At 36.5% G+C, this 15,271-nt stretch overlaps 2 protein-coding genes across 6 annotated transcripts; one reads left to right on the forward strand and one right to left on the reverse strand.

Annotated features, from left to right (window-relative positions):
• On the forward strand, positions 428-2,586 carry LOC18611271 (probable N-acetyltransferase HLS1). The gene is made up of 3 exons (XM_007047436.2): positions 428-1,077; positions 1,196-1,368; positions 1,479-2,586. The coding sequence occupies exons 1-3, from the start codon at positions 895-897 to the stop codon at positions 2,344-2,346; spliced, it is 1,224 nt and encodes a 407-aa protein (XP_007047498.1). The 5' UTR covers positions 428-894; the 3' UTR covers positions 2,347-2,586.
• LOC18611273 (BTB/POZ domain-containing protein NPY5) lies at positions 7,141-13,167 on the reverse strand. Of its 5 annotated transcripts, none has more exons than XM_007047438.2 (6): positions 12,810-13,167; positions 12,228-12,256; positions 11,510-11,637; positions 9,914-9,983; positions 8,352-9,521; positions 7,141-8,159 (listed from the first exon to the last, which is right to left on the reverse strand). In XM_007047438.2, the coding sequence occupies exons 3-6, from the start codon at positions 11,569-11,571 to the stop codon at positions 7,593-7,595; spliced, it is 1,869 nt and encodes a 622-aa protein (XP_007047500.2). In that variant the 5' UTR covers positions 11,572-11,637; positions 12,228-12,256; positions 12,810-13,167; the 3' UTR covers positions 7,141-7,592. The 5 variants fall into 5 exon arrangements, with proteins under 5 accessions (XP_007047500.2, XP_007047501.2, XP_017985429.1 ...); XM_007047439.2 differs by having other exon boundaries at positions 12,142-12,256; XM_018129940.1 differs by having other exon boundaries at positions 11,858-12,256.

Genomic DNA, 15,271 nt, shown 5'->3' on the forward strand with positions numbered 1-15,271 from the left:
TGGGGGAGGGTAATGATTACAAATGGGGCCATGATGGCAACGCCTCCATTCGTAGAAATTAAATGATTACAGTGAAAAAAATAAAACGAGAAATGGAAAAAAAATAAAAACCACAAGACTGCGCGCAGCCATAGCCGCCATTTCCTCTTCCACCCTTTTTGTGATGATTAATAATAAAAATTATTTTATTTTATTTATTTACTATGCCCATTTAATTCTTTTTAATGATTACATTTGTTACAAGGTGCGAAAGAGAGAGAAACAAAAGGAAGGATATATAGACAGACAGAAAGAGAAGAGAGAAGAAGAGATAGGGACTTTTAAAAGCACTGAATTAAATAAAACAGCCAGAAGAGAAAAGGAAAGGTTTGGGGATTGTGGAGATACAGAGTAAAAAGTGTTATCTTTCAATTTTTTTCCTCTTTAAAAAAAAAACCCCAAATAAACCGGTATTTAAAGGCAGCTCGGAACCAATTGTTTCTCTGGCAATGAACTTTTTTCAGTATTTTCTCTTAGACGAAGAAAAACCCCAAGAAACTCCAAGAAGAAGAAGCTTAGAAGCCTTTTTTTTTCATTTCCTTCTCTTCTTTGTTTTCGTCTTCTTGTGAGAGAATATACAGTTATATATATGTGTTTTTTATTTTCTCTGATATCGAAGTCTTAAGCTATTAGCCTTTGCTGCTGTCTCCTCGCCTTTCTCTCTTATTGCTTGCTTGTTTCAGACGTCAGTCAGCCTATTTTCTAAGCTTGAAAAAGCTGAGTTTTCCACCTATATAAACCCTTCTTTCGGTTCCATTCACCTCCACACAAGAACGCCTGCTTTATCACACCCTCTCTCCCCACTTTGCGCAATACTGAAAAAGAAAGGAGAAAAGAGAAGAAAAAGAAAAAATTATGGGAGAAGATAATCAGTGTGTCATAGTGGTAAGAGAGTTTGATCCTAGCAAAGATTTAACAAGTGTAGAAGAAGTAGAAAAAAGATGCGAAGTTGGTCCCAGCGGAAAACTCTCTCTCTTTACCGACCTCTTAGGTGACCCTATTTGCCGGGTCCGCCATTCCCCTGCTTTTCTCATGCTGGTACAACATTTTCTCTTTTGTCCCCTTTCGTTTCTTTCCTTCTCCATTACTAAAATCCCACTCTTTTTATTTTGTTTTTCTTACGTACCCTTTTTTAACATCATTTTTAATCAAGCAGGTGGCTGAATTAAGCTCAACCAAAGAGATTGTTGGGATGATTCGAGGCTGCATAAAAACCGTTACTTGTGGCAAAAAGCTCTCGCGAAATACCAAAAGTGATCCCACCAAACCCGTCCCTATTTACACCAAGCTCGCTTACATTTTAGGCCTTCGGGTCTCACCCTCTCACCGGTATGCTTTAATCTCTTTACCAAAAATGGCCCAACAAATACTAATGCGTTTAAAGACCAGTGATAGGAATGATGATTTTGATTTGGGTTTGTTTTTGTTTTTTTTCTCAGGAGAATGGGAATAGGGTTAAAGCTGGTACTTAGAATGGAAGAATGGTTTACCCAAAACGGTGCTGAATATGCTTACTTAGCGACGGAAAACGACAACCAAGCTTCCGTTAATCTCTTCACAGATAAATGCGGTTATTCCAAGTTCCGTACTCCTTCTATTTTGGTTAACCCCGTGTTCGCTCACAGACTCCCCGTTTCCAACCGAGTCACCCTGATCAAGCTTCCCCCATCCGACGCTGAGTCCCTATACCGCCGCCGGTTCTCCACCACCGAGTTCTTTCCTCGCGACATTGACTCAGTGCTTAATAATAGACTTAACCTTGGAACCTTTTTGGCTGTGCCACCTGGATGTTGCTATACGCAAGAGTCGTGGTCAGGGACCGATGAGTTTTTGTCCGACCCGCCCGAGTCGTGGGCGGTTTTGAGTGTTTGGAATTGTAAGGACGCGTTCATGTTGGAAGTTCGCGGCGCGTCGAGAATGAGAAAAACGTTGGCTAAAACGACAAGGATTGTGGACAAGTTGTTGCCGTTTTTGAGGTTACCGTCGATCCCGGAAGTGTTTAGGCCGTTCGGTTTGCACTTTTTGTACGGGTTGGGAGGGGAAGGGCCACGCGCCGCGAAGTTTGTTAAAGCATTGTGTGCACACGCGCATAACTTGGCCAAAGAAGGAGGGTGCAGTGTGGTGGCGACTGAGGTGGCGAACTGTGAGCCGCTAAAAATCGGGGTCCCACATTGGAAAAGGTTATCGTGCGATGAAGATTTATGGTGCATCAAACGGCTTGGGGAAGACTATAGTGACGGGTCTGTTGGTGACTGGACGAATTCTCCCCCTGGACTTTCCATTTTTGTAGACCCCAGAGAATTCTAAAGTCTAACCACCCGAAAACAAAAAAGAACAAGAGAAAGAAAAATCTTATAGTAATAATTTTCCTGTTATTAGGACTCTGGGAGGAGAGAAAAGAGGGAATGCCAAAATAAGGGTTTGGGTGTAAGAAAGAATATGAATATCCTCTCCTTCTAGTTTTTAGATTTTTGGGTTTTGTTTTTTCTCTTGTAAATGGATGTGTTTTTGTAAGATCCTGGTGTGGCCAAACAAAGCCTTAGTTTAGACGTGGGGTTGGATATCTTTTTAGGGAATGGCCTTTTACTTATTCCAAAGTTTAAAACGGTTCTTTTGATAGGGATGAGAAATCATGTGTAATCAGAATATCCCCTTTGAAGATCAAAAGCCTTTTCCTTTTTTTATCATAACCAAAAACAAATTTCTCCAATTGACTTGTGGCCGTATAATTCTTCCTTTTTTTTTCCTTTATAAAAAAAAATAATTCCGATTATATGCTTTTGATGGGGTACCCTACTACCCTTACCCTATCTTCATTGACATTTCGTGTTTAGATTAATTGGGTTCTTAGTATGTTTCTAATTAAGGGTGGTGGAGAACATTGGACCACATTGGCAAATTGATTCTAACAAGTATTGAAGTTTCTCTCCCTAAGCCAATATATATATATATATATTCAATATGACAAAATATAGTCATAATTGGGAACTTTTTGTGGATGAACTTTGGTGGTGTTGATGGATTCTTTTTCATTTGGGGTTTTTACTTTATTATAAGATTGAGATGGATGGGAGATTTGGCTTTTAGCTGCTGCTGTGGCCTGTGGGTTCGCCTTTACTTTGCTTTGGAAGGTAAGAATTGAAATTAAAATTGAAATTTTGATAGGATAGTACGACTGATGTTTGAGGTTTATTTGTTTTTTTTTTTAATCTTTTTGCCAATTCCTCGTCTTTTCTCACCCTTTAGGTGGTTTTAGTTGTGGAACTATGGGCCATATTGGGGGTTCTTGGATTGTGACGTTTCTTTTCTTTGATAACAACCCAATCCTTTCTTTTGTCCCTTAATAAAGACAAAACATAAATCACAATAATGTAGACTTATAGTCAGGCTCGCAGCCACTATTTCATCCAATCTATTTAAACATGATGATATTAATTGCTACATTTATGTTTAGTTATTTATTCGAATCGGTCGCAATAAATACATATTTCGTGTTATTCTATTTGAAAATATTTAAAAAAATATCGGAAAGAAAAAAAAAAAGGAGATATTTTTCCACGAAAATGGACATTTATTATTTGGATAAAAATAGAAATTGTGCCCATAATCAATAGGTTATGCATGCAATAAACGCCCGCTAAAAGGATCAAGTGAGTGATGAGTTACCAACCAAACAAGGCAATGGCAAAGGCACAGCTCGTTTTCTTTGATTGCAAGCCTTCACGGGATTTTGCACTAAAGCATTCATATGAATCATGAGGAGAGAAAGGCCACTGGGGGGTCATTGAAATTTTTCCAGATAGAACAATCAAATGAGAGACTTCACAGTTTTAATTAGAGGGTATCTTTGCTTTATGACAACTGATTTTCCACTCAGTGGCTTACAGCTGGAAAATTTTTCGAGAGGAATTTTTCATGGTCGAGAAAAAAAAACAGTCCTCCCCCAAATGATCCTTTTTACCTTGAGCAATGGCTGACTTGGGGAAGTATATATGACCTTCTTCGGGTCATTATCAACAAGTAGGGTAACTGTTCTATTGAATCCATAATGATGATAAGTAAGCACCTAACAAAAGAAACCCTGACTTGACTTAATTTGGACAAACTTTTAACTGTGCATGAAATCAAAAGATGGGTAACATTGCTCTTGGATTTTTTCATAAAGTTGGCTACCATTTTTTGTTTTTATGATTGTGGTATTGATAATATATAAAGCTTTAATTACTATTAACTATTGGGGAACATTGGCAGCACTTGTATTTGTCAATAAAGTTGATGAATCCAATATGTCCCTTATGAAAAAGCCAATTTGGGTTTATTGTTTGGATTTAATATCACTAAACCATTATCCAACACGTAATCATGAAACATTTTCATACTATTCAAATTACGAAGAAAGTGAGGATATCAAATATACTTTTGGGCATCGTCGAAGAGATTTTATGGGGCATAATTTATTTCATAAACCTAAAAGTTCTTACTTTGGTACAAAATATATATATATATATATATATATATATATATATATATATATTATATNATATATATATATATATATATATATATATATATATATATAATTTGTAATGTATGGTCACTTTCTATCCCCACCTTATTACATGCATTGCACAAAAAGATTACATTCAAAGGCACCGAATTGTAACGTCAAGCAGACATGAAAGTACAGAGTCATTGTGACTCATTGCCAAATAGGCCCAAAAGCTTGTCGAAATTTGATTTTTTTTGGGCACTGTTTAGGTTGATGCATTGAACCAACATCTACCAACTTCAAAAGCTTTCTAGGAGTTTAGAGCTTTAACCAGATCGAATTGGACAAGGAAATACCAAAATCTTCTGTAATATCTTCATTGTTGTTTCTAATTATCCACTTAAGAATGACTTAATCATTTAATAATTAAAGTTTAACGTTGACAAGGTTGATGAATCTAAAGTTAACAAGGGGACAATTTAACAAAAGGTTTATGATTAGGCAAAAGTAGCTGTGTATGAAAGTGTTAGGCAAGTTTCGACTGTTGGGTTGTTTTCCTTTAAGCACGTTTAACCCCACCTAATAATGATTAATTAACATATCTTTAGTGTGAAGAAAGCTACTCTCCAGGTTCCCATCATGTTATCTACTGTTTTTCCAGGAAAAAGATGTTCCCCAAGAAAAAGGGTATACCAATGCAAAAGTCACTTGGGTTTCATGTCATTCTTTTTGCTTATACTTGTAAATACGTGGGTGGTTTAGGTAAGAGGACGGTGGAGGAAGAAATAAGCAGAGTGGCCAATTGCAGTCAAATTTGGTTGGCTTTTGTTTTTTTTTTTGATTGCTTACTTATCTTTCGTTGTTCTTCCTTCCGAGTCAATAGCTGAACGGCCAAAAGTTGTTTAGCTTTGTACTCTCCTTTCTTTCTTTGTGGAATTGGAAAATTAAGGAGAAGAGTGATGGTAGGTGAAAGAAGTGATGTGAGAGTTTGATTATCCCAAGCACACACAAAAACAAAAAAAGGGTCGTTCTAATTATGAGCATCTTTTGAGGTGAGTCCACTTGGTGTAATTGTCTTAAGACATTGCCTTTTTATATAATCTTTCAGAATAGGAATAAACAAGATAAGAGGGAATTAGATAATGATCAAGAACAACCCACGTTGACTGGAAAAATGTGTATTTTAGGCTTCCGTTGTGTGGAGATTTGGTGTTCCTTCTTAGTTAGAACATTGGCTTGATTTGTTGGGTAAAGATTTATCTTCACTCAAGGCATTTGAGCTGAATCAACAGAGGTTAGGTCTGGGTCCAAGTTTGAACACAGATGCCCTCAGTCAAAAGGAGCCTTTCAAGCATTCTTCCTAGTGTTGGTTTTCGTCTCTTTATTCACTGCTTATCTAATCGAGCTTCCCTTCTTCATGGTATAAAAAAACAGAAGTAATTTTGCCTTTCAAGTCCAACTACAAAAGAAAATAAGGTAGTGGTCATATAGGGGCAAAAAAAAAACCAAACAAAAGAAAAAGTCACCGAGAGAGGTGATGGTAGGGCCGACATAGACCCAGAAAAGGTGGGGAAATTTGGACTTGACCGAGACAGAAAGGAGTCAGGAAGGAAAGTCTATCGTTATCCTTCTCTGTAACTAGTTACTGATATTTCTAGTCACATCTCCCGTTACACCAAATTATTAGTCTTTGTTTTAATTGCAAACACAAAAACTATCATGTAATATTTTTCCACAAAAATAATCAAATTTCTTATGATGTGAGATTTGAAGTACATTTCCACGTTTGGTAAGGAAAAAAATCAACATAATATAACATTAAATTACAATCATAAAATACAATCTCAGATTGCAACACTTTTATGTCAATGCATCACAGTCAACAGATTCTTTTTTCCTTCTTGGAGTGCTCTGGTCCAATCTTCATGCTGTCAAGTGTGGAAAAAAGGAAAATGAGCTTGGGCACCAAAGCCCTCTTTGGCCCATTCAAGTTGTGTAGACTTTGAACTTTGCCATGTTTGGCCCACTAAAGATTGGTGGGACTCAAATTGAGTTCTCTTAAAATGTTCATTTTAGAATCAAAATATCCATCAAATTTTAATATTCATATATTTTATTTTATTTAATAATTATATTTAAATTAAAATAATTTAAAATTAATATCACGTCATTAAAATATGTCACATCTATATTATCTTAACGTTGACATCATCCCTTTAACATAAAATTAAATACCTTTTAAGGGGAAGAATTAAATTAAAATAATTTTTAAAATTAAGACATTGAATTATTTTGATTTTGATTAGGATAATTAAATTGAATAAAATATATAAATACGATAACTTGATGAGTATTTTGACCAAATGTTCACCATTCAATTTGTCTTAATTTGGAACCATAATGATTAATGATCTCTTAATTTCCCTTCAAAATATTTTTGTTGTTACCCATTGCAATCTGTGCTTTGCCTCTTCTGAGTTGTTAGTTATATCAACCAAAGGGATAAAGCAGAACTTGTCCTGGCTTAAGCTTAGTTTTCATTCAATAGATATTTCCTTTTTCAGGGATGGTTTGATAGTTAACACTCAGATGAGTCAGATCAGCCGTTGATAGAATTCCAAACTCAGAAAAAGTGATTATACAAAGTAATGATCCAACCATCCATGACTTGAAAAGTAGCATTATGTCAGATCAGCTTAATTTGGAATTGTTGCAAACTTGGGATCCTATTTTGGTTTTTGATTGGATACCTTAACATGATACCAGAACTTTGGTTAAGAAACTTAGCAGCCCTTCATTTTTAATTTTATTTTTGCTTTTTCACTTGTTGCAACAATGAACAACCTAGAGCCTCCACCGCTCAGGGAACGATATGCGACAGTGAATCTCTCTTACAAAACCATCCCCGTGCTATTCGATATTGCCTCATTCCATTTGCTCGAAAAATCCAAGTGGTAAACCAGCTAGAAAAAAGTCAGAGGGTTCTAATCTCCTACCGTCATTTTGAGACAATTTTACAAAGCCGAACAAGGCATGCTTCCGATTCTGCTAAGCACATCCTGAACTAAGATAGTGAATGTCTCCTACTTCTGGATGGGGTGGACTTTGTTTCTTCTGCATTGACTGATCCAGGGCTCTCTGATGTGTCAGAGCTGCTAATTTCACCGTGTCTTTCCTTACTTGACCAAAGTTTTGAGAAGATCTTTGACATGACCAAACCTTTCATTCTATTAGCAGCAATCTTTTCGGCATCACTTTTAGCAGCATCATTTCCGTTTCTATCAGTCCCACTACTGCCTAATCTTAGAGTAGCAAGCTCCCCTTTCAAAGCCTTGATATCCTCGGCTGTTGGCACAGAATCCCAATCCTCTTCATTGTTGGTTGTAGTGGACCTTGAGCTGCCATGAGACCCACCAGGGAGTAGGGCTCTAATGGACCCTGGAAGATCAGGTGTGCTGTTGCCAGCTGATGCTGTAGCCCTCACTTGCTCAAAGAAGAGGACTTGCACAACAACACGCAATGGGAGCCTCTCATTTTGCACAGCATGCATACAGGCCTCGGCTGACAACTTCCTGCAGTCCATTAACCTGCATATTCTCTTTTTCTCACTCTTGCTGATTCCAGGGTGTTCCTGTATTGAGAGGAAAAAACTAGTTTTAGTTGTTAATCTGAAATTGATTTATAGCTCTTATAAAAGCACATTTGGTCAGTCTAAACTGTATTTTGTTTTAGAAAAATTTTTAATTTGATACACAGGAATGAAGGAAAGAGAGAAAAGATGGATCAAAAGTAAAAAAACCAGAGCTGAGACCTTCGAAATTACCTTCAGATACATGTCTATGGCACGGTAAAGTCCATCATGAGAAGGTCTAGAGAAGCTTGCTACAATTTCTGCAAGATAGACAAATTTTGACAGATGCAAATTTGGATCTCGTGCAATTTCAGCAAGGTAGCCATCAATTAGCTTTGCTACCAACACTTTACAAGCATCTGGTCCAAACTTAGGGCTTCTACTCTTCTGGAATTCATTATCAGTGGGGTCAATTTGAGAACTGTGAGTCACAAACTCCTCAACTAAGTTGTGAACAATGTCAACATCATATATTGTTGCTTCTCCAGCTGGAGCTCGAATCAGAAGATCAGTCACTGTTGCCTCCGGGAGCTGCTGGCCAATTCTCCTCATCAACTCATTTCTCTCCATTTCTCCACAATCCAATAAAATTGCAGCTCTTAATAATCTAAGCAAGAAGCTACAAGAAACAGTTCCTCTCTCAGTGGGCAGCAGCCGTACAATGGTCTCCACCAACGACCTATACTTTATGAAATCATTATTCTGGACCATACCCTTGCTAAATCCAGGCAATCTTCTCAGGGCATATGCATTTAGGGCTTCTCCAATTACATCACCAGAAACTCTGCTTTTTGTTTTAATTGTTGTTATCACACGCTTGTATAAATCAATATGAAGCTCACAAAGATCTTCTACCCACCAGTCCTTTGGAACCATTTGTGGTTTTCTTACACCATTCCACTGCGGACTATTTCCGTTCTCTGATGGGAGCTTCTTCCTATTATAGGTGTATGACCACTCCACCTTGGAAGTATCAATGGAGGCCTTGGAAGCTATGGAATCAAGGCAGTGGCTGACCACCTTTATTTCCTCAGACCACGGAAGTAGAGATTTTGTTGTTTGAAGAACAATGATGGAATCTTTCCAGCTCCTGAATATACTTGAATTGAGGAAGACATCAATCTTATAGATAAGGTTTCCTTTCTCAACAGTTTCATACATCTCAAGGTATTCTGCCGCACATCTAGCAGCGACAACATTGTATGCGTTGAGAGTGACTGTCATACCATAACAAAACTTAGCACATATTTCAAAAGCAGCAGGTCCACCAGGAATATCTTGAATGTGGATTTCATCACTGTTCTCATCACTTGATGTTGCAACCAGCTTCTGCAAGCGTGCACTTTTGGATAACAAGGGGAACTACAGAAAAATTATGGTTATATACGTGAGCTACCAAGAAAGTATAGGGACTAAAAAGAATTGCACTATGGACAAAATTAAATTGGCCCTTTTAGAACTATACTTATTTGCCTAGTCAACAAGTTGGACCATTAACAGACACCATTATGATGATTAGACCGAGAAAACTAATCCACACACCAGTGGTGTGAAACAAAAGACCTAAATAAGATGCCCGCCTATCAAATAACCTTCTAGAGATAGAAAATCTGTTTGACAATTTCTGGTTGATGCAAAAATATATTGGCTCATTCGTCCACACAAATATAAGAATTGAATATATAAATCATTTACATCTCCTATGATAATCAAAACACTGTATCCTTCGTATGATGACAGATTGATATCGGTACCTTATGCAGATAGAATTTCAAATCCCCGATGTTAACGACTAAGTCAGTTGCCAACTCAGTTGCAACATACCTGAGATAAATGTTTGTCTAGTCATGTCAGCAAAATATTAATGCACAAATATTCACTAACTTGAATTTGGGAAAATGTAAGCAGAATAATGACAAAACTTTACAAACAATTACATTGTTGACATTCAATTCATAAATAAAGGTTTCATTTATAAGTCAAGGTCATTCTGTCTCTCTCTGTCATCAATAAGAAACAAAAATAGAGTAACAGACCAGGTGTTACACAAAGTAGAAGCAGTTAAGTCACCACAACTAAGCGGAAGTTCACTACAAGCACCATACCCACTCCCTCCCTCCAAAAAAAAAAAAAAAACACTGTGAGGACAATTTGCTTAATAGCACATGATTCTTTGTATTTACTGGTAACTTGGTTTGACGACCAATATGACCTGTAATCCATTCACTCGAAAGCCAATAACTTTTCAAGCATTCCATGGTTCAATATTAACCTTCTATCAATCCCCATCCAATAATGGGTTGAGCCAAGTAAAACAACCATTCAGTATAGACTTCACGATTTAACTATGTAAGCATTCATCATTAAAGAACATATAACTTCAATTATAAACGGTAACGTTCGTATAGAATCGAAGTATCTTAAAGTAGTAAAGGGTTTTAAGTTCAGCTTTAAGAAACACCTTTGATCATTGCTGAATACATATGAGAAATACCTAATGAAGTTTATCATGTCTCAAAGCTCAATCAGATAAATATTCATAAAAATGCAGAGTACCCAAAAACACTTGAAACACAGATGCTTGCCAAACATTCTCTATTGATACTATTTTTACCCAAAATATAATTATTCCTTTTTCTTCTCTTCAATAGAGGTTGGGAATGATTGTTTTGTCATCTCTGTACTATTACATGTTTGTTCAACTATCAATGTGGAAAATTATTAGGGAAACTAGGAGAAGAGCTCTGTATTCAGGTCTCACTGTTGTGTTCAACCTTGTATGCAACCAAACCAGAAATAAATATTGCAATCAAACACTATGGAAAGAACAGTGTTATCTAGATATAAGAACTGGGGAAGAATAGATACTTCAATCTTCAATAATAAATTCATAATCTTAAGGGCTAATGTAATCCCAATAATAAGCCAACGGGCTTACCAATGCGCATTTCTAAAATGCATTTGCTTCCTCTGGTTTTGGAAAACCCAAAACTTTTAGTACAATAATATGTGTCCCATATTTCTCAACAGATAAGTTCCTGGTGCGTCAAAAGTCATTCCACCTTAAAAATATTATTTTTAAGATAAGATTTGGGCATTTTTTTGGCACTTGTTAGTGCCAGAGGAGGAAAACTCAGAACAATAAATGCTCCTGTAAATTACCATATGGGGAAAAATCAATTGGAAAGGGAAGGGGAAAGAGAAGTTAGCAAAGGAGAAGCAAGTAATATTAAGGCTAATGAAAGTAATTACTACATAATGTCTGTCCAGCATACTGAGACGGAAAAAAGAAAAGAAGAAGACAAAGAATCAAAAGTTTTAGCATCCATAAAGGAAGATCTCAAACTCACCTGATATTGTCTCCATCAGTCTGAAATGAATCAGGCTTAGATCCCAGTTTCATAAACTTCATCTTGCTAAAGGAAGATTGAAACCTCTCTTCTCTTTCTAACACTCCAAATTTCACCTCCTCTCAAATCTACAAATATTCCACTGGCACAAATCAGTACCAAAATCACCACAAAAGGAACTCTCCACTAACTGAGCTCCTCAATGTTAAAAATATTTCAATTTCAATGTTAGGAAGGATGGATCAAAAGAAATCATGTGCATTTCTTAGTATGACCGAATCTTTCACACAAAATGAGGCCACATAAAGGGAGAAGAAATAAATGGAGCTAGAGTGATTTTTAACAAACTGGTCACTTGACTAGGAAGAGACCCCAAAGGAAGTAATTGCTTCCTCAGTTGGCAACAGAAAGCAAGGACTCCGGGCTGAAAGGGTCAGCTAGGGAGACATGGACAACACACACTCTCAAACATATATAATTCTCAAAACCAAAGACACCCCCACTTGCTCAAAACTGACACCACCGCCCTCCCCTTATTTGTTTATCTTATTCTCTTCGTTTTCTGTTTTCCAAATGGATCTATCTCTCTCTCTCTCTCTCACACACACACACACACACCCCTACAACATTACCAAGAACTTTTCTGGTCCACAAAAATCTCTAAACCCCAAAATCCAGAATCCACATTCCTTTACAACTCTTCTGTTAAGACTTTAACCTTTTACTCCTATGCTTCAGTTAGAAAACCTGCAAGGAAAGGAACAGCATTTCTCGGTATGAGTTGAAGAACCAACAAATTAGTGGACATGAAGCAAATTTTAGAGGTTTTTAAAATAAAAAGTTGCTCAAGCAAACATCAATTCCAATAAAATTACTCCAAAGTAGAGAGGAGAAACTGGTAAATTTTACCATAATCAAAATTCAGAAATGTGACACAAATATGAACTCAAGAACATCCCCATGTTCTTTCATCAAAATAAAGAACTACCAACTGAACCACAAGAATTCATGTTCAGCTCGAAAAGCACAAAAGAAAACACCTTCCCTTTGCCGTTTTAAGACAAAAAAAATGAAAGAACTTTAAATATACCCAATAACACAAAAAGCAGCATCACATCAACAAGATCATAATCTCATTTCGAATTATTCCTCAACGGTAAAGAACAAAAGAAGAAAACCAAAGAAAGGACTCAAAATCCACCTCAAACGAGAAAAAACAAACAAAGTGCTTGATTCAAAAATAGGCCATCAAAAACATGAAAAAGAGAAATAGATGTGGAGCATTAGAATCTGAGCACACCTTGGAGGGGTCACTAGAAAAAGAGCCTTAAAATGTCCCAAAGCAGCTCCCTTTACTCTCACTCTTCCAAGTACAAAGAATCCAACATCTATCATCAATAGGCAAAAGAGCTAGCTGGATGTTAATTGTTCAGTGCATGAAGCAACCACTATTATCTTTTTTTAGCCGGGACACCAGAAAAACACCAAACCAGAAAATAAAAGCCCCACATAGCATAAAAACTACCCAACCAAAAATCACATCAAAAAAATGAGCTCGTCCTCATCTTTTGACAGCCATCATTTCTTCCAGTCCCCCTCTCTTAACATTTCCCACAAAAAGCCAAATCTCAGAATGTTCCCACTCTCTCTCTCTCATCTCCTTTGAATCAGCACCACCGCCCCCACCCCCCACTGCCACCACTACAAATTCCTTACCCTCTTATCCCACATATATTCTGATTTCAACCCCCACCACCCTTCACTCCAAAAATCCAAACTTTCTTTATGTAAATAAAAAACCAAAGTTGACCGCCCCTCCTTTTTGGGTTTTGAGAATTAAAAAAGAAAACTTTGTAAACTTTTTATATATTTCACCTTTGTAATGTAAAAGAGAAGGGAAAAAGAAAAAACACAAGAGGACCCCACCAAAGTTTTCAATCTTTGTTTTTGGTTTTTGGTTTCACTGTCTGCATTCTTACAACGAAATGCACGCCAATTCTGACATTAACAACTTTGGTGCTCCCTTTATCAAATACAAACTGACTTTCACTTGGCTTTAGTGTGCTGTGAGATGAAAACAACCCCCTGTTTACTAGATAACGACCCATCCATGCCCATCACGTACTTTGATAATAATGGCATCCATCTCATTTCATTGGTTTATTCTTTAACATTTTTTCTTTAAGCTAATATGAATAAGAGAAGAAGAAATACCAGCGAAATATGGCATTGTTTTTCTTCTTGTTTTCTCGTGATATGTCCCAAACTATCGTGGTATTATGATCCGGGCCTGGGCCCCGCTCTGGGTTTCACGTGGCTTCACCATGGCCTTTTCTCTGAACTGGGACGCTTTCCAGTCTCGTGCTTGCTTTTTCTCCTTCTGCTTCCCCTCATGTTTCTTTATGGTTTTTTTTTTCTTGATAACCCAAATATTGATTATTTGTTTACTACTTACCATGCCAAAGCCCCATATCTACCTAACTGAGCTCCTTTTTTATGGGTTTATAAGTTGTAAATGTACCCAAAAACAATGCTTTAAGGTTAATTGACACTTAATTAAGAGAATTATTTGATGTATAATAGTTGATAACTAGGATTGGGTAATATTGAAAACTAATAAATTATGCATATCCTTTTATGTAAGTACTAGACTACTTTTTCATTTAAAAGTATTCCTCATTGATTTAAATAAGTCTTGGAAATCAGAACACCGGTGGGAGCTAGGAAAAGATTAATTATGAATGGACAGTAAAACTTATCTTAAATTTAGTAGCTCGGGAAGCTAATTATAAATTTATTATAAATAAAATAAAATTTCTCATTTCTATTTTATAATAATTGATTGTCCAATCATAATGATGAACACGCCTTACAACCTTTCCACCCCCTAGTGGACAAAGTGAGACCAACCCCTTTTTCCCTTATCCATTCTTTTATTCCCTTCACCTCACATGCAATGCTCCAATATCCACTCAATCCAATGTCACTAAAATTAAAAAAAAAAATCAATAAAAATTGCTTAGATTTTATCATATTCTTCTTGTGAACACATCCCCATAATAATGCAATGCTTAGATTTCATTATTTTTGGTACGTATGGAACCCCCTTATAAGACTTTAGGCTACAAAACCAGATATAGTCTTCTTCTTTTCTAATACAATTTGACGACAATGATCTACATATTAATTTCATACTAGTAATCTTTTGAATCTCGAAAGTGGTTAAGCTTTCTAGAATGGAAAAAATGAAAAGGGTCATCTCCTGTTACATAACTTAAATTTAATGTTTTAAAATACGTATTTAACCATATATAATATCTCTGGATGATCCGTTTTCAATAAGATATTCAAACAAAAATCTCAAATTCAATGGCATATTTGTCTTGACATCTTAAAAAGGATGCATATGTGAACAAAATATGATAGTAATTATATTGGAGAATATTATTATTCATGGAAAAACCAAGCAAGGACGACCATATTTCTTTGGTGATGTGCGCACTTGAAGAGAAAGGCAGGCATTGGTGGATGTCAATTTGTATTCGGCCTATTTGACCAATGCCATGGGGTCTATTGCAAATTGAAACAGGCTTTGCCCCTGCATCATTTATCGAGTCTACGCGACTTTTCTTCGAAGGAAACCATCTTTCCAGCTCAATGGACAAATTCCTGACTTCGAGGGGACCAGCTCTTTCCCCATAGATTTTAATGTTTCTAACTCGAAAGACCCTTTAAGACTAATTAGACAGACCTCATTTCCTA

Source organism: Theobroma cacao, chromosome 1, assembly GCF_000208745.1.
Source record: "Theobroma cacao cultivar B97-61/B2 chromosome 1, Criollo_cocoa_genome_V2, whole genome shotgun sequence".
NCBI classification, from domain to species: domain Eukaryota; kingdom Viridiplantae; phylum Streptophyta; class Magnoliopsida; order Malvales; family Malvaceae; genus Theobroma; species Theobroma cacao.